The sequence below is a fragment of the Cherax quadricarinatus genome, chromosome 4 (genome assembly GCF_038502225.1).
Source record: "Cherax quadricarinatus isolate ZL_2023a chromosome 4, ASM3850222v1, whole genome shotgun sequence".
NCBI classification, from domain to species: Eukaryota; Metazoa; Arthropoda; class Malacostraca; order Decapoda; family Parastacidae; genus Cherax; species Cherax quadricarinatus.
Window position 1 is genome coordinate 69,338,840 of NC_091295.1, and position 26,582 is coordinate 69,365,421.

At 39.2% G+C, this 26,582-nt stretch overlaps 1 protein-coding gene across 9 annotated transcripts in view; it reads right to left on the reverse strand.

The window, feature by feature from the left end:
- Positions 1–26,582, reverse strand: part of Nmdmc (NAD-dependent methylenetetrahydrofolate dehydrogenase) — a 76,666-nt gene that overhangs the window by 12,334 nt on the left and 37,750 nt on the right. For 8 of the 9 annotated variants that reach the window (XM_070097446.1, XM_053770610.2, XM_070097432.1 and 5 more), the window contains 4 exons: positions 25,794–25,888; positions 19,558–19,628; positions 16,900–17,001; positions 1,347–1,580 (listed from right to left, as the gene is read on the reverse strand). In XM_070097446.1, the coding sequence (XP_069953547.1) occupies positions 1,347–1,580; positions 16,900–17,001; positions 19,558–19,628; positions 25,794–25,888 (502 nt within the window). The remainder of the gene's footprint in view (positions 1–1,346; positions 1,581–16,899; positions 17,002–19,557; positions 19,629–25,793; positions 25,889–26,582) is intronic. The other variant, XM_070097449.1, reaches the window with a different exon arrangement.

Here is a 26,582-nt window from a genome sequence, read left to right on the forward strand (position 1 = left end):
GGGAGAGGGGTGGGATTAAATTATGGGGAATCAAATTCAAAATGGGAATTGACACAGTTACTTTTTGCTGATGATACTGTGCTTATGGGAGATTCTAAAGAAAAATTGCAAAGGTTAGTGGATGAGTTTGGGAATGTGTGTAAAGGTAGAAAGTTGAAAGTGAACATAGAAAAGAGTAAGGTGATGAGGGTGTCAAATGATTTAGATAAAGAAAAATTGGATATCAAATTGGGGAGGAGGAGTATGGAAGAAGTGAATGTTTTCAGATACTTGGGAGTTGACGTGTCGGCGGATGGATTTATGAAGGATGAGGTTAATCATAGAATTGATGAGGGAAAAAAGGTGAGTGGTGCGTTGAGGTATATGTGGAGTCAAAAAACGTTATCTATGGAGGCAAAGAAGGGAATGTATGAAAGTATAGTAGTACCAACACTCTTATATGGGTGTGAAGCTTGGGTGGTAAATGCAGCAGCGAGGAGACGGTTGGAGGCAGCGGAGATGTCCTGTTTAAGGGCAATGTGTGGTGTAAATATTATGCAGAAAATTCGGAGTGTGGAAATTAGGAGAAGGTGTGGAGTTAATAAAAGTATTAGTCAGAGGGCAGAAGAGGGGTTGTTGAGGTGGTTTGGTCATTTAGAGAGAATGGATCACAGTAGAATGACATGGAAAGCATATAAATCTATAGGGGAAGGAAGGCGGGGTAGGGGTCGTCCTCGAAAGGGTTGGAGAGAGGGGGTAAAGGAGGTTTTGTGGGTAAGGGGCTTGGACTTCCAGCAAGCGTGCGTGAGCGTGTTAGATAGGAGTGAATGGAGACGAATGGTACTTGGGACCTGACGATCTGTTGGAGTGTGAGCAGGGTAATATTTAGTGAAGGGATTCAGGGAAACCGGTTATTTTCATATAGTCGGACTTGAGTCCTGGAAATGGGAAGTACAATGCCTGCACTTTAAAGGAGGGGTTTGGGATATTGGCAGTTTGGAGGGATATGTTGTGTATCTTTATATGTTTATGCTTCTAGACTGTTGTATTCTGAGCACCTCTGCAAAAACAGTGATAATGTGCGAGTGTGGTGAAAGTGTTGAATGATGATGAAAGTATTTTCTTTTTGGGGATTTTCTTTCTTTTTTGGGTCACCCTGCCTCGGTGGGAGACGGCCGACTTGTTGAAAAAAAAAAAAAAAAAAGTATATAAGACTTTTTAAATAATGAAAAAAAAAAAGACAAGATCTGACATTGTAATAGTTAATAGTACAATACAGTTCTAAATCTACAATATTCTTACTAATGCAGAGTAAAACCATGATTTGATCAATATTGCCCAAAACCCCACAAAGAATCTATATTTACTTTCAAAATCACAATCTCCTACAAGTGAGAGTTTGCCTGTAACTGGATCTTTGATTCGATTAATTCCAACATCTAATATGGCACATCCTGGCTTGATCATGTCTCCAGTGATGAGACCTGGAAGACCAGCTGCGGTAACAATGATGTCTGCTGTAGCAATAAAAACGCGGAGTTGCTCTGCTGGTGTGTATCGGTGACATATAGTCGTGGTTGCATCCATACCACCTAGTTTGCCTGATGAGAGTTAAGGAGGGCTTTTAGAATCATTATAAATCATATCATTATAAATCTATCCTGCTATATGAAACATACAGTATTATCATATTTATGAGGAAGTGTACAGGTTATGTAGCAAATGGGAAGCAATCAGGTTCCATTTAAGGAATGGCAGGTCAAGTTTAAATCCTTGAGTCAAGAAACCCCCCCCCCCTCACTGAAATATTTTTGAATACTGTAATAATTTTTTTTTTTTTCAATAAGTCGGCCGTCTCCCACCGAGGCAGGGTGACCCAAAAAAGAAAGAAAATCCCCAAAAAGAAAATAATTTCATCATCATTCAACACTTTCACCTCGCTCACACATAATCACTGTTTTTGCAGACATGCTCAGAATACAACAGTTTAGAAGTATATACGTATAAAGATACACAACATATCCCTCCAGACTGCCAATATCCTAAACCTCTCCTTGAAAGTGCAGGCATTGTACTTCCCATTTCCAGGACTCAAGTCCGACTATATAAAATAACCCAATGAATCCATTCACCAAATATTACCCTGCTCACACTCCAACAGCTCGTCAGGTCCCAAATACCATTCGTCTCCATTCACTCCTATCTAACACGCTCACGCACGCTTGCTATAAGTTTAAGCCCCTCGCCCACAAAACCTCCTTTACCCCTTCCCTCCAACCTTTTCGAGGATGACCCCTACCCCGCCTTCCTTCCCCTACAGATTTATATGCTCTCCATGTCATTCTACTTTGATCCATTCTCTCTAAATGACCAAACCACCTCAACAACCCCTCTTCAGCCCTCTGACTAATACTTTTATTAACTCCACACCTCCTAATTTCCACACACCGAATTTTCTGCATAATATTTACACCACACATTGCTCTTAGACAGGACATCTCCACTGCCTCCAACCACCTCCTCGCTGCAGCATTTACAACCCAAGCTTCACACCCATATAAGAGTGTTGGTGCTACTATACTTTCATACATTCCCTTCTTTGCCTCCATAGATAACGTTTTTTGCCTCCACATACCTCAGTGCACCACTCACCTTTTTTCCTTCATCAATTCTATGATTAACCTCATCCTTTATAAACCCATCCACTGACACGTCAACTCCAAAATATCTGAAAACATTCACTTCTTCCATACTCCTCCCCAATTTGATATCCAATTTTTCTTTATCTAAATCATTTGATACCCTCATCACCTTACTCTTTTCTATGTTCACTTTCAACTTTCTACCTTTACACACACTCCCAAACTCATCCACTAACCTTTGCAATTTTTCTTTAGAATCTCCCATAAGCACAGTATCATCAGTAAAAAGTAACTGTGTCACTTCCCATTCTGTATTTAATTCCCCATAATTTAATCCCACCCCTCTCCCGAACACCCTAGCATTTACTTCTTTTACAACCCCATCTATAAATATATTAAACAACCATGGTGACATCACACATCCCTGTCTAAGACCTACTTTTACTGGGAAGTAGTCTCCCTCTCTTCTACACACCCTAACCTGAGCCTCACTATCCTCATAAAAACTCTTTACAGCATTCAGTAACTTACCACCTATTCCATATACTTGCAACATCTGCCACATTGCTCCCCTATCCACTCTATCATATGTCTTTTCTAAATCCATAAATGCAATGAAAACTTCCCTACCTTTATCTAAATACTGTTCACATATATGCTTCAATGTAAACACTTGATCTACACATCCCCTACCCACTCTAAAACCTCCGTGCTCATCCACAATCCTACATTCTGTCTTACCTCTAATTCTTTCAATAAAATCTATAGTCACAAAAAAGTGTCTGCTCTATACAGAAATACTGACAGCAGGTAGGGATGTTGCTTTGTAGTGGTTGGTGTATCTGTTGAATATATGCAAGAAAGGGGAAAGGTTACTAAATGATTAGCAGAGAGCATGCATAGTTCTTTTGTACAAGGGAAAAAGGAGATAAAAGAGTGCAAGAATTAGAGGAGTAAGCCTGTCGAGTACGATGTATGGCAGAGTTACGATTGAAAGAATTAAACATAGGAAGTAGGCCTGCAGAGGAACAAGGTTTTAGAAAGAGTAGAGGATGTGCTGACCAAGTGTTTACACTGAAGCATACAAGTAAGCAATACATAAAAGTAGACATTTTCTGTTGCATTTATGGATTTAGAAAAGGCACATTATAGGGTGACTAGAGAAGCAATGAGGTAGATGGTGTAAATACTTGATACAAGTGATAGGTTACTAAATGCAGTAATATTTTTATGTGGATAGTGAGACTCGGGTTAGAGCATGCAGAAGTAGGGGCGTCATTGGTACACTAAGAAAACACCATAAGTGTCCGGGGCCCAAGACTGTTCAACAGCCTCCCACCATGCATAAGGGGAATTACCAATAGGCCCCTGGCTGCCTTCAAGAGGGAGCTGGACAGATACTCAAATAACAAAAAGGCACAATACCGTGATTGGAACAATACACATATGACCCACACAGTGTGACTTTGTTAATGGTCCAAGTCAGACTGAAATGTCATCATAAGCTCCTCTCAGATACTCAAAGTTGGTGCTGGATCAGCCGGGCTGTGGTTCATATATTGGACTACATGTGGCCAGCAGTAACAGCCTGGTTGATCAGGTAGTGATCCACCGGAATACCCTCCAAGCAGACTCCAGGTAGTAAAAGTAGTTCTTAGACAGGGATGTGTGATGTCACCATGTTTGTCTAATATATTTATAGACGGGGTTGTAAAACAAGTGAACACTAGTGTGTTGGGAGGTGCATGGGATTGAAAGATAACAAATCGGATACAAAGTGGGAGTTGTCACAGTTGTCTTTTTGCCAATGACAAGGTTTGTTTGGGAGAGACTGAAGAGAAATTGCAAAAGGCTGGTTAAGGAATTTGGGAGGGAATGTAAAGGGACATTTAAAGTGAACACAGGAAAGAGAAAGATGGTAAGAGTAACAAAATGTCTAAGTAATGTAACAGGATATCAGATTGGAGGGAGTATGAAGGAGGTAAATGTTGTTCAGATATCTGGGAGTGAACTTGGAGGATGGATGGGTCTATGAAAGATGAGGTGAACTACAGAACTGAAAAGGAAAAAAAAAGTGGTACCAAAAAAAACTTTCTCCATAAAGGCAAAAAGAAAAAACAAAAGGGAAGGGGGAGGAATGTACCCGAGTATAGTGGTACTAACATTGTTATATGGATGTGAAGCATAGATTTTAAACAATATAGCAAGGAGGAGGTTGGTGGCAGTGCAGATGCTGTGTTTGAAAGAAATATGTGGTGCATATATTATGCAGAGAATTCAGAGCCTGCAGAGTAGAAACAATGGGGTTACCAAAAATATTATTTGGAAAACAGAGTAGGGTTGTCAAAATGGTGTGAACAATTAGAGAGGATAGAACAAAATAAGATGATTTGGATAATATATAAAACTAGGATGGAGAGGAGAGGTAGGGGTCATCTAGGAAAGGTTGGAGGGAGGGATAGAGTAAAGAAGATCGAGTGCTAGGACATCCAAGGAGCTTATGAGAGTGCAACAGATAGGAATAAGTGGAGGCAGGTGGGTTTTATGACATGACATGGTGTTCGAGTGTAAACAAGGTAACATTTATGAACTGATTCGAGGAAACTGGTTAGCAGTCCTCAAGTCCTGGAGATTGGTAGTACATTCTGAAGGTGTGGGGCTGTTGCAGTTTGGAGGGTCATCTGAACATTTGAATAGTGCTATCAGAATGCTTCTGCAAGACAGTGATTAAATGAGATTGGTGAAAGGGTTTTCATCTCTTTCAGGCCACCCAACCTCAGTGGGAGATGGCCGGAGTCTTAAAAAAAATTATGAAAAAGGACTAAAGTCATGGGAGTCATGCAGTTATGCAAAAGCTTTTGGAAATCAGTGGTATTACAATTTTGCAAAGTCAATTGTTCATCACAAAAATCTGTCCTCATACAAAACTAGTCTTGCAAAAAATCTGGGATTACCCAAACACTGATTTGTCATACAGAAAAGCTATCCTCCCTTAAAATAAGCTACTTAAGAAAGCATCTCATACACCAGCAGCTACTATCTACCACCCAGTTCTGACCCAGCAAATTTCCTTTCTTCTTTCTTTCAACAAACCGGCCATATCCCACAGAGGCAGGGTGGAATGAAAAGAAAAACAAAAGTTTCTCTTTTTAACATTAGTAATGTATACAGAAGGGGTTACTAGCCCCTTGCTCCCGGCATTTTAGTCGCCTTTTACGACATGCATGGCTTACAGAGGAAGAGTTCTATTCCACTTCCCTATGGAGATAAGAGGAAATAAACAAGAACAAGAACTAGTAAAAAAATAGAAGAAAACTCAGAGGGGTGTGTGTATATATATATATATATATATATATATATATATATATATATTTTTTTTTTTTTTTTTCAACAAGTCGGCCGCCTCCCACCGAGGCAGGGTGACCCAAACAAAGAAAGAAAATCCCCAAAAAGAAAATACTTTCATCATTATTCAACACTTTCACCACACTCACACATTATCACTGCTTTTGCAGAGGTGCTCAGAATACAACAGTTTAGAAGCATATACGTATAGAGATACACAACACATCCCTCCAAACTGCCAATATCCCAAACCCCTCCTTTAAAGTGCAGGCATTGTACTTCCCATTTCCAGGACTCAAGTCCGACTATATGAAAATAACCGGTTTCCCTGAATCCCTTCACTAAATATTACCCTGCTCACACTCCAACAGATCGTCAGGTCCCAAGTATCATTCGTCTCCATTCACTCCTATCTAACACGCTCATGCACGCTTGCTGGAAGTCCAAGCCCCTCACCCACAAAACCTCCTTTACCCCCTCTTTCCAACCCTTTCGAGGACGACCCCTACCCCTCTTTCCTTCCCCTATAGATTTATGTGCTTTCCATGTCATTCTACTTTGATCCATAGATATTTTTTTTTTTCAACAAATCGGCTGTCTCCCACCGAGGCAGGGTGAACCAAAAAGAAAGAAAATTCCCAAAAAGAAAATACTTTCAACATCATTCAACACTTTCACCTCACTCACACATAATCACTGTTTTTGCAGAGGTGCCCAGAATACAACAGTTTAGAAGTATATACGTATAAAAAATACACAATATATCTACATATATATATATATTTTTTTTTCAACACACTGGCCATATCCCACCAAGGTAGGGTGGCCTAAAAAGAAAAACAAAAATTTATCTTTTTAAATTTAGTAATTTATACAGGAGAAGGGGGTTACTAGCCCCTTGCTTCTGGCATTTTAGTCGCCTCTTTCAACACGCATGGCTTATGGAGGAAGAATTCTCTTCCATATCCACATGGGGGTAAGAGGAAATAAACAAGAACTATTAAGAAAATAGAAGAAAACACAGAGGGGTGTGTATATACTATATGCTTGTACATGTATGTGTAGTGTGACCTAAGTGTAAGTAGAAGTAGCAAGACGTACCTGAAATCTTGCATGTTCATGAGACAGAAAAAAAAAAGACACCAGCAATCCTACCATCATGTAAAACAATGACAGGCTTCTGTTTTACACTCACTTGGCAGGATGGTAGTACCTCCCTGGGCAGTTGCTGTCTACCGACCTACTACCTACATATATACAGGTCCGCCATCACAAATCCGGCAATCAGTTATTCGGTTCCTTCAGTTATTTGGCACTAATTTTGGGTAGCATAATTTCAAATTTCCAGGGTCGCCACACCAACCTGCTGGTACTGTTTGGTGGCGCTACTTGCTGCATAAGTCATTCCAATTTCTTTTTCTCCATTTATTGTTATAACCTGCTTACTTTTAGCCCTAGCCATGGTTCCAATGAATAAAAGAAATGCTTCTCGTTATGTAAAGCAACAACACGGTACATTATCCATTAAAGATAAGGCGGCTCTGAAGCCACTGTCGGTTGCCATGAGCTCAGTCTCATGATGCAGGAGAATATGCTTTATTACGCTAATATCAACACTACAGCTTATTTGCCTATCACAATTGATCTAATATGACATAATAAACAATATAAATAACATAAAACTGTTAAATACTCCAGAATAAATAATACTGGGCATAACACTGAGCAGTTCGACGGAGGTATGAAGAGGATATGGTATACAAATACCATTCTCCTATCCCTGTCTTGGGGGCTTATATTAGAGAAAACGGAGTATAGCACAGGGCTAACTGTGATATGCACTCGTACTGCACCATAAACCTGAAACAAAAGTTATTTTTTCTATAGGTCTCCCTCAACATTCACGTTTTCAACTTTCATGGGCTTCACACATTTGCGAATTCCCAACCGCCAAATTCCCAGCCACCAAATTCCCAGCCGCCAAATCATATTTAAGTTTCCCGCCACCTGCGAGTCCCTACTACCCTCCCTCCGACCCCCGCAACTGGCAGCCAGCCCTCCCACCACTCAGTGTGGCGAGTGTTTTGTTTGTTCATTATTTGCTATTAAACTACAGTATAAATAATGTAAACCCATTCATGACTGCATATTGGAATGGCTATTTAGACAGGTATTAGACTGTGACATCATGTGTTTACTCTTGAACACTGCAAAGAATTAAGCATTTCTGCTACAGCTAATAATAACAATAGTAATAATAATAATAATAATAATAATAATAATAAATATGATATAATTGAAGAAGGAAATTGTACAAAAATACGAGGGAGTGGTTGACACATCGTCAGTGTGACTTTGTTTATGCTGAAGTGAACATTAGTCTCCCTGCTCTTCCAAACATTTCACAATAATTCATTGTGTTTGGTGCTTGTAGATTGAGTGTGACTGGAGTGGTAGAGGCAGTGATTGAGGCAATGGTATTTAATAACATACATGTTAATAATAATAATACATGTTATTAATAATATGTACTATTATTATTTATAACATATATGTTATTAAATACATACATGTTAATAATAATACATGTTATTAATAATAACATGTACTATTATTATTTATAACATACAGTGGACCCCCGGTTAACAATATTTTTTCATTCCAGAAGTATGTTCAGGTGCCAGTACTGACTGAATTTGTTCCCATAAGGAATAGTGTGAAGTAGATTAGTCCATTTCAGACCCCCAAACATATACGTACAAACGCACTTACATAAATACACTTACATAATTGGTTGCATTGGGAGGTGATCGTTAAGCGGGGGTCCACTGTATATGTTATTAAATACCACTGCTTCAACCGTTGAATTATTGTGAAATGTTTGGAAGAGCAGGGAGACTAATGTTCACTCCAGCATAAACAAAGTCACACTGACGATGTGTCAACCACTCCCTCGTATTTTTGTACAATTTCCTTCTTCAATTATATATCTGTATTATTATTATTATTATTATTATTACTATTGTTATTATTAGCAATAGCAGAAATGTTTGATTCTTTGCAGTGTTCAAGAGTAAACACATGATGTCACCGTCTAATACCTTTCCCAATAGCCATTCCAATATGTAGTCATGAATGGGTTTACATAATTTATTCTGTAATTTAATAGCAAATAATGAACAAACAAAACACTCACCACACTGAGTGGTGGGAGTGCTGGCTGCCAGTTGCGGGGGTCGGAGGGAGGGTAGTAGGGACTCGCAGTGGTGGAGTCTGTGGTATTTAATAACATACATTAATAACATACATGTTATTAACATACATGTTATTAAATAACATACATTATTAAAGCATAACATGTATATATTTAGTACAATTTACGACGTTTTCATGTATTTTATGATTATTCATGGTTCAACAAGTTAAGGAAGCAGTATTGTAATATATTTCCCAACAATATATTGGGGCACCAAACATTCATGGTTTTTCAACATTCGCGAGGCTCTTGATCCCCTAACCCTCGCGAATGTTGAGGGAGACCTGTATAGATTATCACACATAGCAGCATATGTGTAGAGAACCTAGGATAACTCAAAAAAGTCAACGTGGCTTATTTCTAGTACCTGGCTTGGGTTAGCCATATATGATTTTTGGTAAATATTCGATTCCCAGCCAAGGTAGAAACATTAGGCATGTTTCTTTACAATATTTTATTATTTTATTAACACACTGGCCGATTCCCACCAAGGCAGGGTGGCCCAAAAAAGAAAAACTTTCACCATCATTCACTCCATCACTGTCTTGCCAGAAGGGTGCTTTACACTACAGTTTTTAAACTGCAACATTTACACCCCTCCTTCAGAGTGCAGGCACTGTACTTCCCATCTCCAGGACTCAAGTCCGGCCTGCCGGTTTCCCTGAATCCCTTCATAAATGTTACTTTGCTCACACTCCAACAGCACGTCAAGTATTAAAAACCATTTGTCTCCATTCACTCCTATCAAACACGCTCACGCATGCCCGCTGAAGTCCAAGCCCCTAGCACACAAAACCTCCTTTACCCCCTCCCTCCAACCTTTCCTAGGCCGACCCCTACCCCGCCTTCCTTCCGCTACAGACTGATACACTCTTGAAGTCATTCTGTTTCGCTCCATTCTCTCTACATGTCCAAACCACCTCAACAACCCTTCCTCAGCCCTCTGGACAACAGTTTTGGCAATCCCGCACCTCCTCCTAACTTCCAAACTACGAATTCTCTGCATTATATTCACTCCACATAGCCCTCAGACATGACATCTCCACTGCCTCCAGCCTTCTCCTCGCCGCAACATTCATCACCCATGCTTCACACCCATATAAGAGTGCTGGTAAAACTATACTCTCATACATTCCCCTCTTTGCCTCCAAGGACAAAGTTCTTTGTCTCCACAGACTCCTAAGTGCACCGCTCACCCTTTTCCCCTCATCAATTCTATGATTCACCTCATCTTTCATAAATCCATCCGCTGACACGCCCACTCCCAAATATCTGAATACATTCACCTCCTCCATACTCTCTCCCTCCAATCTGATATCCAATCTTTCATCACCTAATCTTTTTGTTATCCTCATAACCTTACTCTTTCCTGTATTCACTTTTAATTTTCTTCTTTTACATACCCTACCAAATTCATCCACCAACCTCTGCAATTTCTCTTCAGAATCACCCAAGAGCACAGTGTCATCAGCAAAGAGCATCTGTGACAACTCCCACTTTATGTGTGATTCTTTATCTTTTAAATCCACGCCTCTTGCCAAGACCCTCGCATTTACTTCTCTTACAACCCCATCTATAAATATATTAAACAACCATGGTGACATCACACATCATTGTCTAAGGCCTACTTTTACTGGGAAATAATCTCCCTCTTTCCTACATACCCTAACTTGAGCCTCACTATCCTCATAAAAACTCTTCACTGCTTTCAGTAACCTACCTCCTATACCATACACCTGCAACATCTGCCACATTGCCTCCCTATCCACCCTGTCATACGCCTTTTCCAAATCCATAAATGCCACAAAAACCTCTTTAGCCTTATCTAAATACTGTTCACTTATATGTTTCATTGTAAACACCTGGTCCACACACCCCCTACCTTTCCTAAGGCCTCCTTGTTCATCTGCTATCCTATTCTCCGTCTTACTCTTAATTCTTTCAATAATAACTCTACCATACACTTTACCAGGTGTACTCAACAGACTTATCCCCCTATAATTTTTGCACTCTCTTTTGTCTCCTTTGCCTTTATACAAAGGAACTATGCATGCTCTCTGCCAATCCCTAGGTACCTTACCCTCTTCCATACATTTATTAAATAATAGCACCAACCACTCCAAAACTATATCCCCACCTGCTTTTAACATTTCTATCTTTATCCCATCAATCCCAGCTGCTTTACCCCCTTTCATTTTACCTACTGCCTCACGAACTTCCCCCACACTCACAACTGGCTCTTCCTCACTCCTACAAGATGTTATTCCTCCTTGCCCTATACACGAAATCACAGCTTCCCTATCTTCATCAACATTTAACAATTCGTCAAAATATTCGCTCCATCTTCCCAATACCTCTAACTCTCCGTTTAACCCTTTGAGGGTTTTGGTCGTACTAGTACGTCTTACGCGTAGGGGTTTTTGACGTACTAGTACGCATAAATTCTAGCGGCCTCAAATCTAGTGGGAGAAAGCTGGTAGGCCTTCATATGAAAGAATGGGTCTATGTGATCAGTGTGCACAGTCTAAAAAAAATCCTGCAGCACACAGTGCATAATGAGCAAAAAAAAACTTTGACCATTTTTTTTTAATAAATCAGCGACATTGCAGTGTATTTTCGTATGGTATTTATTGTTGTATTCTAGTTTTCTTGGTCTCATTTTATAGAATGGAAGACATATTACAGAAATTGAGATGATTTTGACTGGTTTTACAATGAAAGGTGCCTTATAATTGAGCTCAAAGTAGCAGAAATGTTCAATTTTTACCAAACTTCAAAAGTAAACAAATCGTGCAATACACGTCAACTGGTGAGTCTAATATTCTTTCACAAGTGCACCAATAATATTTATACCATTTTTTACACTAATGCAGTAGTCTGCATAACAGTAAATCTTATATTTTTTGTGAGAATAAAAATTCAAAGTGGAAAGCAAAAGAATATAAGAGGGGCCTTGAGGAAATGTAATTTTAGTGCCAGGAATGTCTTTCTTGTTTATTCTGGACCCTATTCGGAAATTGGCATCTTTTGAAATTTGTGTGAAACTGGCAAAATTGCTAAATTCTGACCACTGTACTGGATAGTTGAAGTTCATAAATGGGTGGTTTCTTGCACCCATTCGATAGAAAAAATGGAGTTCTAGCAAAATATTCATGTTTTTTGTCGACTAGTACAGTGAAATTGGCCGAAAATGGGGCTCAAAGTGGGCAAAATCGCCGATGCGTAAACATCGCCGAGACCGCTAACTTTGCGAGAGCATAATTCCGTAAGTTTTCTATCAAATTTCAAACTTTTGGTGTCTTTATGATCGGGAAAAGATTCTCTATCTTTTCATAAGAGAAAATAATTTTTTTTTTTAAATTTGGCCGACCCTGAGAACGAGTTTCGGAGAGGGCCTGTCGACCCTCAAAGGGTTAATAACTCTCCTCTCCTATTTTTAACTGACAAATCCATTTGTTCTCTAGGTTTCCTTAACTTGTTAATCTCACTCCAAAACTTTTTCTTATTTTCAACAAAATTTGTTGATAACATCTCACCCACTCTCTCATTTGCTCTCTTTTTACATTGCTTCACCACTCTCAATCCCTCTCTTTTTCTCTATATACTCTTCCCTCCTTGCATCACTTCTACTTTGTAAAAACTTCTCATATGCTAACTTTTTCTCCCTTACTACTCTCTTTACATCATCATTCCACCAATCGCTCCTCTTCCCTCCCGCACCCACTTTCCTGTAACCGCAAACTTCTGCTGAACACTCTAACACTACATTTTTAAACCTACCCCATACCTCTTCGACATCATTGCCTATGCTCTCATTAGCCCATCTATCCTCCAATAGCTGTTATATCTTACCCTAACTGCCTCCTCTTTTAGTTTATAAACCTTCACCTCTCTCTTCCCTGATGCTTCTATTCTCCTTGTATCCCATCTACCTTTTACTCTCAGTGTAGCTACAACTAAAAAGTGATCTGATATATCTGTGGCCCCTCTATAAACATGTACATCCTGAAGTCTACTCAACAGTCTTCTATCTACCAATACATAATCCAACAAACTACTGTCATTTCACCCTACATCATATCTTGCATACTTATTTATCCTCTTTTTCTTAAAATATGTATTACACTACCTATAACTAAACCCCTTTCTATACAAAGTTCAATCAAAGGGCTCCCATTATCATTTACACCTGGCACCCCAAACTTACCTACCACACCCTCTCTAAAAGTTTCTCCTACTTTAGCATTCAGGTCCCCTACCACAATTACTCTCTCACTTGGTTCAAAGGTTCCTATACATTCACTTAACATCTCCCAAAATCTGTTGTCTATATTTACCCATCAGTAAATGGGTACCTGGGTGTTAGCCGACTAGTGTGGGTGTTATCCTGGGACACTGACCTAATTTTCTTGAAATACTCTGCATAACAAGCGGCTTTCTATATAGTAGTATGTCACTGATGTCAGCTAGGCCTGTATACCTTGTACATGTACGTGTAGTAAATAAAGATATTATTATTATTATTATTTTCTCAATTGTTTGTTGGGTTATCTTATTGAAACTTGGGCAATGTATGATGGAAAGATACTTCTTAACATACACCAAAAATGAAAGAAATCAGACCATAAATAGCAGAGTTCACTTCTCAGCCATTAGCAGCCGCTTAGTATATTTTTGTATGGTTTTTATGATTATATTCTCGTTTTTTCGGTCTCATTTGATAGAATGAAAGATACATTACAGAAATAGATATGATTTTGATTGCTTTCATGACGAAAAGTACCTTGAAACTGCACTCACAGTAGTGAAAATGTTCTATTCTTTAGCGAAGCTCATGAGTAAACAAATGACGTCACCGTCCAAGTCGCCTGCCAGTCCAAATTCCAATGCGTAGTCAAGAATGGGTTGACATTATTTATACAATTATTACAATAATGCAGCAGTCTGCATAACAGTAAATCTTCTATTTTTTTGTGAATAAAAATTCCAAATGGTAAGCAAGAGTAATATATGAGGGGCCTGTAGCCGTGACTAATGAACAGAGAAAATGTTATTTTAGTGCCAGGAATGTCTGCATTGTTTATTCTGGACCCTATTTTGAAATTGGCATCTGTTGAAATTTGTGTGAAATTGGCCAAATTGCCAATTTCTGACCACTTTATTGGGTAGTTGAAATAAGTGACTGGGCGGTTTCTTGTACTCAGTTGACAGACTAGAAGTAAGTAAATAAGTAAGTTTATTCAGGTATACACAAATACAGTTACATAGATTATCATACATAGCAGTGTATGTATAGGGAACCTGGGACTTATTTCCAGTACCTGGCTTGGGCTTGTCATATATGATTTTTGGTAAATATTTTTTTTTTTCTTGGTTGTTTGTTGGGCTATCTCATTGAAACTTGGGCAATGTATGATGGAAAGATGCTTCTTAACGTGCAAGAAAAATAAAAAAGACGGACGATAAATAAGGGAGTTCACTTCTCAGCCATTAGCCGCCTCTTTGCGGTATATTTTCGCATGGTTTTTATGGTTGTATTCTTGTTTTTTTGGACTCATTTGATAGAATGGAAGATATATTACAGAAATAGACATGATTTTGATTGCTTTCATGAGGAAAAGTACTTTGAAATTGAGCTCAAAGTAGCGGAAATGTTCGATTTTTGCCCATGTTCAATGAACTTTGTGTAAGTCAAGTTGGTTAATTTTATTAAGTGTATTCTAACCTAACCACTCTGTAATCCGGCAAACTCAGTAATCCGGCACACTACAGGTCCCAGTGATGCCAGATTTATGATGGAGGACCTGTATATCTCTTTCTTTCAACACACCGGCTGTATCCCACCAAGGCGGAGTGGCCCAAAAGAAAAAACTAAAGTTTCTCCTTTTACATTTAGTAATATATACAGGAGAAGGGGTTACTAGCCCCTTGCTCCTGGCATTTTAGTTGCCTCTTACAACATGTATGGCTTACTGAGGAAGAATTCTGTTCCACTTCCCCATGGAGATAAGAGGAAATAAACAAGAACAAGAACTAGTAAGAAAATAGAAGAAAACCCAGAGGGGTGTGTATATATATGCTTGTACATGTATGTGTAGTGTGACCTAAGTGTAAGTAGAAGTAGCAAGATGTACCTGAAACCTTGCATGTTCATGAGACAGAAAAAAAAAGACACCAGCAATCCTACCATTGGGTAAAACAATTACAGGCTTCTGTTTTATACTCACTTGGCAGGATGGTAGTACCTCCCTGGGCGGTTGTTGTCTACCAACCTACTACCTACATATTTTTTTTTTTCAACAAACCGGACGTATCCCACCAAGGCAGGGTGGCCCAAAAAGAAAAACGAAAGTTTCTCTTTTTAAATTTAGTAATTTATACGGGAGAAGGGGTTACTAGTCCCTTGCTCCCGGCATTTTAGTCGCCTCTTACAACACGCATGGCTTACGGAGGAAGAATTCTGTTCCACTTCCCCATGGAGATAAGAGGAAATAAACAAGAACAAGAACTAGTAAGAAAATAAAAGAAAACCCAGAGGGGTGTGTATATACTATACGCTTGTACATGTATGTGTAGTGTGACCCAAGTGTAAATAGAAGTAACAAGACGTACCTGAAATCTTGCATGTTTATGAGACAGAAAAAAGACACCAGCAATCCTACCATCATGTAAAACAATTACAGGCTTTCATTTCACACTCACTTGGCAGGACGGTAGTACCCCCCTGGGAGGTTGCTGTCTACCAACCTACTACCTAACTTATATATATCTTCTTCTTTCAACACATCGGCCATATCCCACCGAGGCGGGATGGCCCAAAAGGAAAAGCGCAAGTTTCTCCTTTTACATATAGTAAAATATACAGGAGAAGGGGTTACTAGCCCCTTGCTCCCGGCATTTTAGTTGCCTCTTACAACACGCATGGCTTACAGAGGAAGAATTCTGTTTCACTTCCCCATGGAGATAAGAGGAAATAAACAAGAATAAGAACTAGAAAGAAAATAGAAGAAAACCCAGAGGGGTGTGTATATATATATGCTTGTACATGTATGTACAGTGTGATTTAAGTGTAAGTAGAAGTAGCAAGACATACCTGAAATCTTGCATGTTTATGAGACAGACAAAAGACACCAGCAATCCTACCATCATGTAAAACAATTACAGGGTTTCGTTTTACACTCACTTGGCAGGACGGTAGTACCTCCCTGGGTGGTTGCTCTCTACCAACCTACTACTTATCAGCAAATTTCCAACTAGGTATATTTCTACACACCATGGGGAGGTTAGCATGGACCCCACTGACCACAAATGCAGGTTTCTAGATATATCCCACACCAGCATGGCTGTGGTGTGCTCTAATTCAAGCCCCTTCAAAGCCACTATTGCGACTCACAAAATCATAACAATTGCCAACAAATCAGAGAATTCGTGTGGCTCAAACCCCTGGTAGGAGAGTCCTAAAACTCACAGGCTCGTGTGCTAACCACTAATGAATCCTACTGAGCCAGCTGGTCCAGTGGTTAACACACTGGTTTGTGAGTCTTAGGACTCACCTGCCATGGGTTTGAATCCCATCCATTTTTTTATTTGTCTGTAATTATGTTATTATGATTTCCTGAGTCAAGAAGTAATGATGATTAAAATCTAATGAGCTATAAACTCAAAACAGATAAGTACCATCTGGGCGAATACCATCTCCGTGCAGCAGCATAGCAATGGGCATCCCAACATTCTTGCTACGTCCACAAACAACTGCATTCTTACCAAAGGTCTTTATGCCTGAAAGAAAAAACTTGTAGGTTTTCTTTTTTTGGAGTTATGACCATTTTTTTTAAAAAGTGATATTAAATTCAAGGTAACTAAACAACAGTAAGTACCTACAGTGTCTGTAATGTCACATGCTATTTCAAACAATAGGGGGTAACACTCATATAATGTAACAAGAACATATGAATAATGAGCTTAGGAATTCTTGATTGGTGCCCTTTAAATATACACTATCAGACAGATAAAATTAGTTTGCAAAATTCACTGACTAGGCAGGCTTGTGATGGAAAAATAAAAAAATGTGGGTAAGTCTTTATTAAGCAATGGACTGCTGCAAGTTGGTGACCATTCAAGGTAGCTGCCTCAATGATGAAAGGTTCTTGACCCAGGGAATTAAAGCTACCTTCTCCTTTTATTTTTTTGAATCTGACTGTCTCCTATTTGCCAAGCATTGTATGACAACTAGAGTAGAGGTTTTGCACCCCCTGTCTTCCCTAAGAACACAATAATAATGCTTCTGATAAAATGAAGATCATAAAAAACTAAACAGTGCGACTTATTTCTATTATAGTCCTTAGGATGCAACCCACAACACTCTTAATGCCTGGGTACCTATTTACTGTTAGAGGAACAGGGGCAGCAATTCTATGGTGATTTATCCATACAGTACATACTAAGGTTGAGGGTTAAACATGTTATCAGTGAGTCACAACCAGCTACCTACCAATGAAGAGATTAACTTCATAATATTTATGGTTGAGATGGTTAAGAGACTGGTGTTGTACTACAATATTGAGATAATTAAATTTACTAACTTCAATATATTTCTCTTGTATTCAAGTCTCAATATATTTATTACTCTATTATAAAGTTGCAATAGCTAACAGCTAATCACAAAAAAACTTTTGCCAATTGCCAATCTTAACTTGGAAAACTCTTAAACCTTAATATTTATTTTTTTTTTTATTATCACACCGGCCGATTCCCACCAAGGCAGGGTGGCCCGAAAAAGAAAAACTTTCACCATCATTCACTCCATCACTGTCTTGCCAGAAGGGTGCTTTACACTACAGTTTTTAAACTGCAACATTAACACCCCTCCTTCAGAGTGCAGGCACTGTACTTCCCATCTCCAGGACTCAAGTCCGGCCTGCCGGTTTCCCTGAATCCCTTCATAAATGTTACTTTGCTCACACTCCAACAGCACGTCAAGTATTAAAAACCATTTGTCTCCATTCACTCCTATCAAACACGCTCACGCATGCCTGCTGGAAGTCCAAGCCCCTCGCACACAAAACCTCCTTTACCCCCTCCCTCCAACCCTTCCTAGGCCGACCCCTACCCCGCCTTCCTTCCACTACAGACTGGTACAATATGGTACAATATAATACAGCATACTAGGGTCATCACAGAATAAACACCTCATTCATTCTTAAGCTTGAACATTAAAACCCCTGTGTATTCTTATCATTACAGTAATCCCACAATTTAACAGACTGCCATATTAATTGATTCAGAAAAGCTGACAAAGTTTGTTGTTTACAGCATTATCTGTTATAGTTATGATCACAGCAAAACAATCTTGTCTCTATCCACAAGAATTGCCATAACCAGCCATTTACACTCCCCTATTAATACATTAAATAAGGGAGTTTACTGTATTACTGTTACATTAATGGGGAGACTGTTAAATAAAAAAAAGATTATACAGTGCCTGGGATATAAAAGGCAATCAGATTCAATTGAAAGGACATATAGCTCCAATTCACTAGATAAAAAAAAAAAGCCCTTCACTGGCATCAAGGTACTTTTGTCTAACTAGAATAAGCTAATAAGTACTCCAAGTGGTATGAGCTATTACTGTAATATCAAAAGACCTATAACATACAGAAAGTTTTGTGACATGAGGTGAGAAACAATGGTAGAGAACAAAGACCAGCTTGCAAAAACCCATTTTCTTGGAAACACCGTCACCAACTTCAGCTATGTTGTCTGGGCAAGTAAGCGAAGGCAGGTTGAGCTTGTTTCTGGGGAAAATATACACAGTGATGGTCACTGTTGGATTATGCTTATATAAGATTCACTGGGTATCACTCAATATGTGTAAGGGTTATACAGCACTTTAAGAATGGGAGTTAATTAGGTTTGATCCAAAGAATGAAGGGTACCTCAGATTTCTTGAACAAACATCCTTTCACAAGCATCAAGGTATGGTCCTACCCCATCCCCTTCCCTCCTTGAAGGCTGTTACTACTGGAGCTGGAGTGAAAAAAGATTACAAGAGATTCTGCACTAGCCGGTGAAGTCTGACTGTAAACACTATCCAAATTCCCTCATTTTTCTAGCCAAAATAAATGTTTTGTAATACCCTACTGATAAAGAAGGAATATATTTACACATGAAATTATACCTTGCATGAATTTACCTGTATTCAAGCAATCATACATTTAGCAAAATAATGCAAATTCTCTATAAAATCAAAATGAAATAAAACAAGGTTTGCATGAGTTTTCACCAGGAAAGGGACAACGTAAACAATCATGCACATTGCCGTCTTATCCGACTCACCATACCGCTTAATAAGCTCCATGACCCCTAGAGGGGTACATGGAGCCATGCTGTGCATATCTAAACAAAACCTGCAATAACAACAGTAAGTTTTAAGCATCACATTCCATGAATAAACTGGCATAAATACCTACGTGTGTATAAGACAATATATGAGGTGTTGTATGAATAAAAGTTCTTTGCTACAAGTCTTTCCATTACCATTTGTCAACTTACATCCATTATTTGCAGTGTTAGCCATGATTATCAATGTTTCCCAGCAGCTTAAATTATTCCCTTAGTACAGGTGTCCCTCACTTTATGAGAGGGATGTGTTCCTGGATGACTGCATAAAGTGAACTCAATATAACATGTAAAACACATGGATTTGTTTTGGAGCTTTGCAAATTTCACATTACTTGACTAACATTTACTAAAAAAATATGAGCTTGCCACACATGCAACAAATGGGTATGTAGAAAAAAATTAATTTCATAAAACAGAAAAAATTTAAATCCAAAATTTAATTACAATACCTATACAGTACATACAATATAGAATCAGAAAAAATCCACATTACTTATTTTTTACACAAAATTATGAGCATACAGAGAGACACCAACAGTCATATACCAAAATTAAATCATAATCGTCCCTCTTACCCTCCGTCCACCATCAATCAACTAGCCTACCTCTATTAGGGTTGAAATGAACAAACTATGAACCTGTGAACACATATCTCCCTACTACTGTCTCCTCCTTCCCTCCATCCTTTCCCTACTACTATTTTCTCCTTCTCTTCATTTTCTCCCTACTACTGTTTCCTCCTTCCCTCCATTCTCTCCTTTCTACTATTTCCTCCTTCCCTCCATCCTCTCCCTACTACTATTTCCTCCTCCCTGCCATCCTCTCCCTACTACTATTTCCTTCTTCCCTTCATTTTCTCCCTACTAGTGTTTCCTCCTTCCCTCCATCCTCTTCCTACTACTATTACCTACTTCCCTCCATCCCTAGTCCCTACTATGTGTTTGCTCAACCCAGCTTCATCTGGTTAGGTGTTTGTTTTCTTCAGATTTGATACAAGAAATGCAAACCGAAAACTATAGAATTTCGGTCAAAATATACAGTGGACCCCCGCATACCGTTGGCCTTACATAACGTTAAATCCGCATACCGATACATTTTATCGCTAAGATTTTGCCTCGCATACCGCTAAAAAACCCACTCAACGCTGTTCGTCCGAGACGCGTCTAATGTGCGGCCTGAGCCAGCCTCACATGTTCCGCCGGTAGCATTGTTTACCAGCCAGCCTCCGTGGTAACACCCAAGCATACAATCGGAACATTTTGTATTATTACAGTGTTTTTGGTGATTTTATCTGCAAAATAAGTGACCATGGGCCCCAAGAAAGCTTCTAGTGCTAACCCTACAGCAATAAGGGTGAGAATTACTATAGAGATGAAGAAAGAGATCATTGATAAGTATGAAAGTGGAGTGCGTGTCTCCGAGCTGGCCAGGTTGTATAATAAACCCCAATCAACCATCACTACTATTGTGGACAACAAAACGGCAATCAAGGAAGCTGTTCTTGCCAAAGGTTCAACTGTGTTTTCGAAACAGAGATCGCAAGTGATGGAAGATGTTGAGAGACTCTTATTGGTATGGATAAATGAAAAACAGATAGCAGGAGATAGCATCTCTCAAGTGATCATAAGTGAAAAGGCTAGGAAGTTGCATCAGGATTTAATTAAAAAAATGCCTGCAACTAGTGATGATGTGAGTGAATTTAAGGCCAGCAAAGGTTGGTTTGAGAGATTTAAGAAGCATAGTGGCATACATAGTGTGATAAGGCATGGTGAGGCTGCCAGTTCGGACCACAAAGCAGCTGAAAAATATGTGCAGGAATTCAAGGAGTACATAGACAGTGAAGGACTGAAACCTGAACAAGTGTTTAATTGTGATGAAACAGGCCTGTTTTGGAAGAAAATGCCAAGCAGGACCTACATTACTCAGGAGGAAAAGGCACTCCCAGGACATAAGCCTATGAAAGACAGGTTTACTCTGTTGATGTGTTCCAATGCTAGTGGTGATTGCAAAGTGAAGCCTTTATTAGTGTATCACTCAGAAACTCCCAGAGCGTTCAGGCAAAAGAATATCCTCAAGGCTAATTTGTGTGTGCTGTGGAGGGCAAACAGTAAGGCATGGGTCACTAGGGACTTTTTCTATGACTGGTTACACCATGCATTTGCCCCCAATGTGAAAGATTACCTAACTGAAAAGAAATTAGACCTTAAGTGCCTCCTGGTGTTAGACAATGCCCCTGGTCATCCTACAGACGTGGCAGAGTGACTTTATGGGGACATGAGCTTCATTAAGGTGAAGTTTTTGCCTCCTAATACCACTCCTCTCCTGCAGCCCATGGACCAGCAAGTTATTGCAAACTTCAAAAAAACTGTACACAAAAGCTCTGTTTGAAAGGTGCTTTGTAGTGACCTCAGAAACTCAACTGACTCTAAGAGAGTTTTGGAGAGAGCACTTTAATATCCTCAATTGTGTAAACCTTATAGGTAAGGCTTGGGAGGGAGTGACTAAGAGAACCTTGAACTCTGCTTGGAAGAAACTGTGGCCAGAATGTGTAGACCAAAGGGATTTTGAAGGGTTTCAGGCTAACCCCAGTTGAGGAATCCATTGTGGCATTGGGAAAGTCCTTGGGGTTGGAGGTTAGTGGGGATGATGTGGAAGAGTTGGCAGAGGAGGACAATGAAGAACTAACCACTGATGAGCTGCTAGATCAACTTCAACAGCAAGAGGCCAGATCTGAGGAAACTGGTTCAGAGGAGGGGAGAGAGAAATTGAAGAAGTTGCCTACTACAAAGATTAAGGAAATCTGTGCAATGTGGCTGAAAGTGCAAACCTTTATGGATGAAAATCACCCTCACACAGCTATTGCAAGCCGTGCTGGTGACTATTACACTGACAATGTTGTGAAACACTTTAGGGAAGTCATAAAGGAACGAGAGGTACAGGCCACTATGGACAGATATGTTGTGCGACAGAAGTCCAGTGACTCTGAAGCTGGTCCTAGTGGCATTAAAAGAAGAAGGGAAGTAACCCCAGAAAAGGACTTGACACCTCAAGTCTTAATGGAAGGGGATTCCCCTTCTAAACACTAAGACTCTCTCCTCCTCCCATCCCATCAATCATCACCAGATCTTCAATAAAGGTAAGTGTCATGCCTTTTTCAGTTTGTGTGTATTAAAATTAATATTTCATGTGGTAAAATTTTTTTTTTCATACTTTGGGGTGTCTTGCACGGATTAATTTGATTTCCATTATTTCTTATGGGGAAAATTCATTCGCATAACGATAATTTCGCATAACAATGAGCTCTCAGGAACGGATTAATATCATTATGCGGGGGTCCACTGTACTCTGGATTCCTTATGCCCAAATTTATTTTTTTCCCCTCGTCAATATACAGTGGACCCCCGCATAACGATTACCTCCGAATGCGACCAATTATGTAAGTGTATTTATGTAAGTGCGTTTGTACGTGTATGTTTGGGGGTCTGAAATGGACTAATCTACTTCACAATATTCCTTATGGGAATAAATTCGGTCAGTACTGGCACCTGAACATACTTATGGAGTGAAAAAAATATCGTTAACCGGGGGTCCACTGTATAGTGATATTTCAGGAGATATGGTTAAAACAAGTGGAGCTGGGCCTGGTTGATTACACAAGAGTGAATTTTTACCACACATGGCAAATTACAGTACCGGCAGAAATAAAGTGATTACTTTTTTTTTTTTTTTTTTTTTTTCAACAAGTCGGCCGTCTCCCACCGAGGCAGGGTGACCCAAAAAAGAAAGAAAATCCCCAAAAAGAAAATACTTTCATCATCATTCAACACTTTCACCACACTCGCACATTATCACTGTTTTTGCAGAGGTGCTCAGAATACAACAGTCTAGAAGCATACACATATAAAGATACACAACATATCCCTCCAAACTGCCAATATCCCAAACCCCTCCTTTAAAGTGCAGGCATTGTACTTCCCATTTCCAGGACTCAAGTCCGACTATATGAAAATAACCGGTTTCCCTGAATCCCTTCACTAAATATTACCCTGCGCATAGGAACTAAATGACAAAATAAAACAACATGAAGCAAAGGAAACCTAAATTGTCACATCTGTCTGTTATTATTTTATTATTTTTGTCTGTTAAAAGACCTACTAAGATTTTCTAGGAACTGCAAGTCATATATCTATCTGTTGCATATACGTACTGTGTATCGACTGTAAAGTCCAGAGCTCTCAAAATTATTAATTATATGAGAGAACCGATCTACTTACCTTTACTCACAGAGTCATATGTTAGAGTTGCACATAACTTTAAGGCAAACAGGAATAGTTGGATAAAATACAGTGGAACCCTGAGTTTCGAACGCACTGACTATCAAACGCTTCGAGTTTTGACCATTTTTTTCGAACGAATTTTGTCCCGAGTATCGAATTTGCCCCATGTTTCAAACTGCATACCAGACCTGTCCACCTGCCTACATCCCTCGAGCAGGTCTCATGAGCCAGTCTGGCTTTGTTTATGCTTGAGTGAACACTAACCTGCATGCTCATTTAAACATTTCACAATTAATTCACTGTGTTTGGTGCTTGTTTATTAAGTGCGACTATGAAATAAGCTACCATGGTGGTGATGGTGGATGGTGGTGGTGGATGGTGGTGGTGGTAGATGGTGGTGGTGGTGGATGGTATTGGTGGTGGATGGTATTGGTGGTGGATGGTATTGGTGGTGGATGGTATTGGTGGTGGATGGTATTGGTGGTGGATGGTATTGGTGGTGGATGGTATTGGTGGTGGATGGTATTGGTGGTGGTGGATGGTATTGGTGGTGGTGGATGCTGGTGGTGGTGGATGCTGGTGGTGGTGGATGCTGGTGGTGGTGGATGATTGTGGTGGTGGATGATTGTGGTGGTGGATGGTATTGGTGGATGGTGGTGGTGGTGGATGGTATTGGTGGATGGCGGTGGTGGATGGTGCCTTCTTCATAGATTAAGGAGATTTGTGCAGTGTAGAAAAGGGTGTAGGTATTTGCTGAAAAATATCACCTGAGCAAGCTGAAAGAAGCCATCTCTGCAACAAGTTCAGTGACAGAACCATGTCCCATTTTAGGAAAATCTTAAAGAAGGGAAGTAACCCCAGATAAGGGCTTGTTACCTAAAGTATTTATGGCAGGGGATTACCTTTCCAAACAATAAGTGCTCCCTCACTCTTCCTCTCTATTTTTCAGATGCCATCAACAATCTTCAATAAAAATAAGTAAAAATGTTATTTTATATGTTTATTGAAATATTTATCTATTACTAATTGTACTATGTATGTTTGTTGCGTGTAAAACTATAATTAATCTCTATAAAATGTATTATTTTGTGAATATTTTTGGGTTTCTGGAACGGATTAATTGTATTTACATTATTTCTTATGGGAAATATTGCTTCAAGTTTCGAATGTTTCGACTTTAGAACTAGCTCCTGGAACGGATTAAGTTCGAAACTCGGGGTTCCACTGTATGTATAACAATAAAATATATAGCAGTATAAATTTAAAAGTTAATATGAAGAAGGAAAGTTTTTAGGGCACCAATATTCACTGAAAGTAAGTATACTGGAGAATAAAAGCAAATTATCATGGTAGGAACAATTCACAAAAAAAAAAAAAAAAAAAGAGATAAGACTTTAGTTGATAATGAGCCAGGATGGACAAAAACATCATCCAAGGTTTAAAATACAAGCAAGAGTTATTTGTGGAATGTACAGTGCTGAAGTTACTAATGAATTCAGTATGTTAATACGTACAGCCTCTCCTCACTTAATGACAGAGTTCCGTTCCTAAGACCACATCGGTAAACAAATTCATCGCTAAGTGAGGAGCATACTATAATGGTAGTGAGTTTGTGCCAACTATCTTTGATATTGATTTAATGTCACCTTTGCACCATTTATAACATTTCTGGTATATTTTTAAATGTTTATACAGTAGTGTATTGTATATTGTAATAAACAGAACAGAGGAAATCACCTCTAATACACATTATTTAGGTATGCATACTAGTCACAGAGCCTGTCATAAGTTCGAATTGTCAGTAAATGAGTACGTCACTAAATGAGGAGAAGCTGTATACTGTGCTGCAGAGGAAATTTCTATCCACATATATACACACTAGATAGAGCTCACCTCCCAATATTGACTACATGGAACCCATCAACATCCTTCTCTGGACTCACAGAGTTGCACACAACCTTTTCTTCTATGTGGCCTGGTAGTGGAAGCTGCAATGTTCAACTAGTATCAAGACACAATTATTAGACTAAACTAAAAAAAATACTACACTCACAAATTATTACAATACTGTATATATACTGGGTCTAAAGCCAGCAATGAACAACAAAATACCTTTCATCCATGGACTGCTTGCAGAGGCAAATGCAATGTTCACGGCTTTCACAAAGACCCACATAAAGGATCACTTGGACAGTGAAATATGGATCCCAGGTTACAACCTATACAGATGCGACAGAGTGAACAGGCAAAAGGGAGAGGTTGGCCTGTATATCACAGAGTCACTTATTTACACAGTACTGCTAAATGCCTCAAATGATGTAGTTGAAGTTTTAGCAGTATAGATCAAGAACCAAAATCTGTTCAGTGTGGTAGTTTACAAGCCTCCAGATGCAATGTCCCAATAATTCCAGGAACAGCTGTTGAAAATTAACCACTGTCTGGAAAATCTTCCAGCTCATGCCCCCAACATCTTACTCCTGGGGGATTTCAACTTAAGGCACCTAAAATGGAGGAATATAACAAATAATATTGTTGCAGTGATAACACCAGGAGGCAGCTCAGATGAGAACTCACACACACAAGCTTTTAAATCTCTGCACAAAATTCACCTTAAACCAGTAAATAATAGAGCCTACTAGATTGGAAAAAACACTGGACCTCATCTTCACTAACAATGATGAT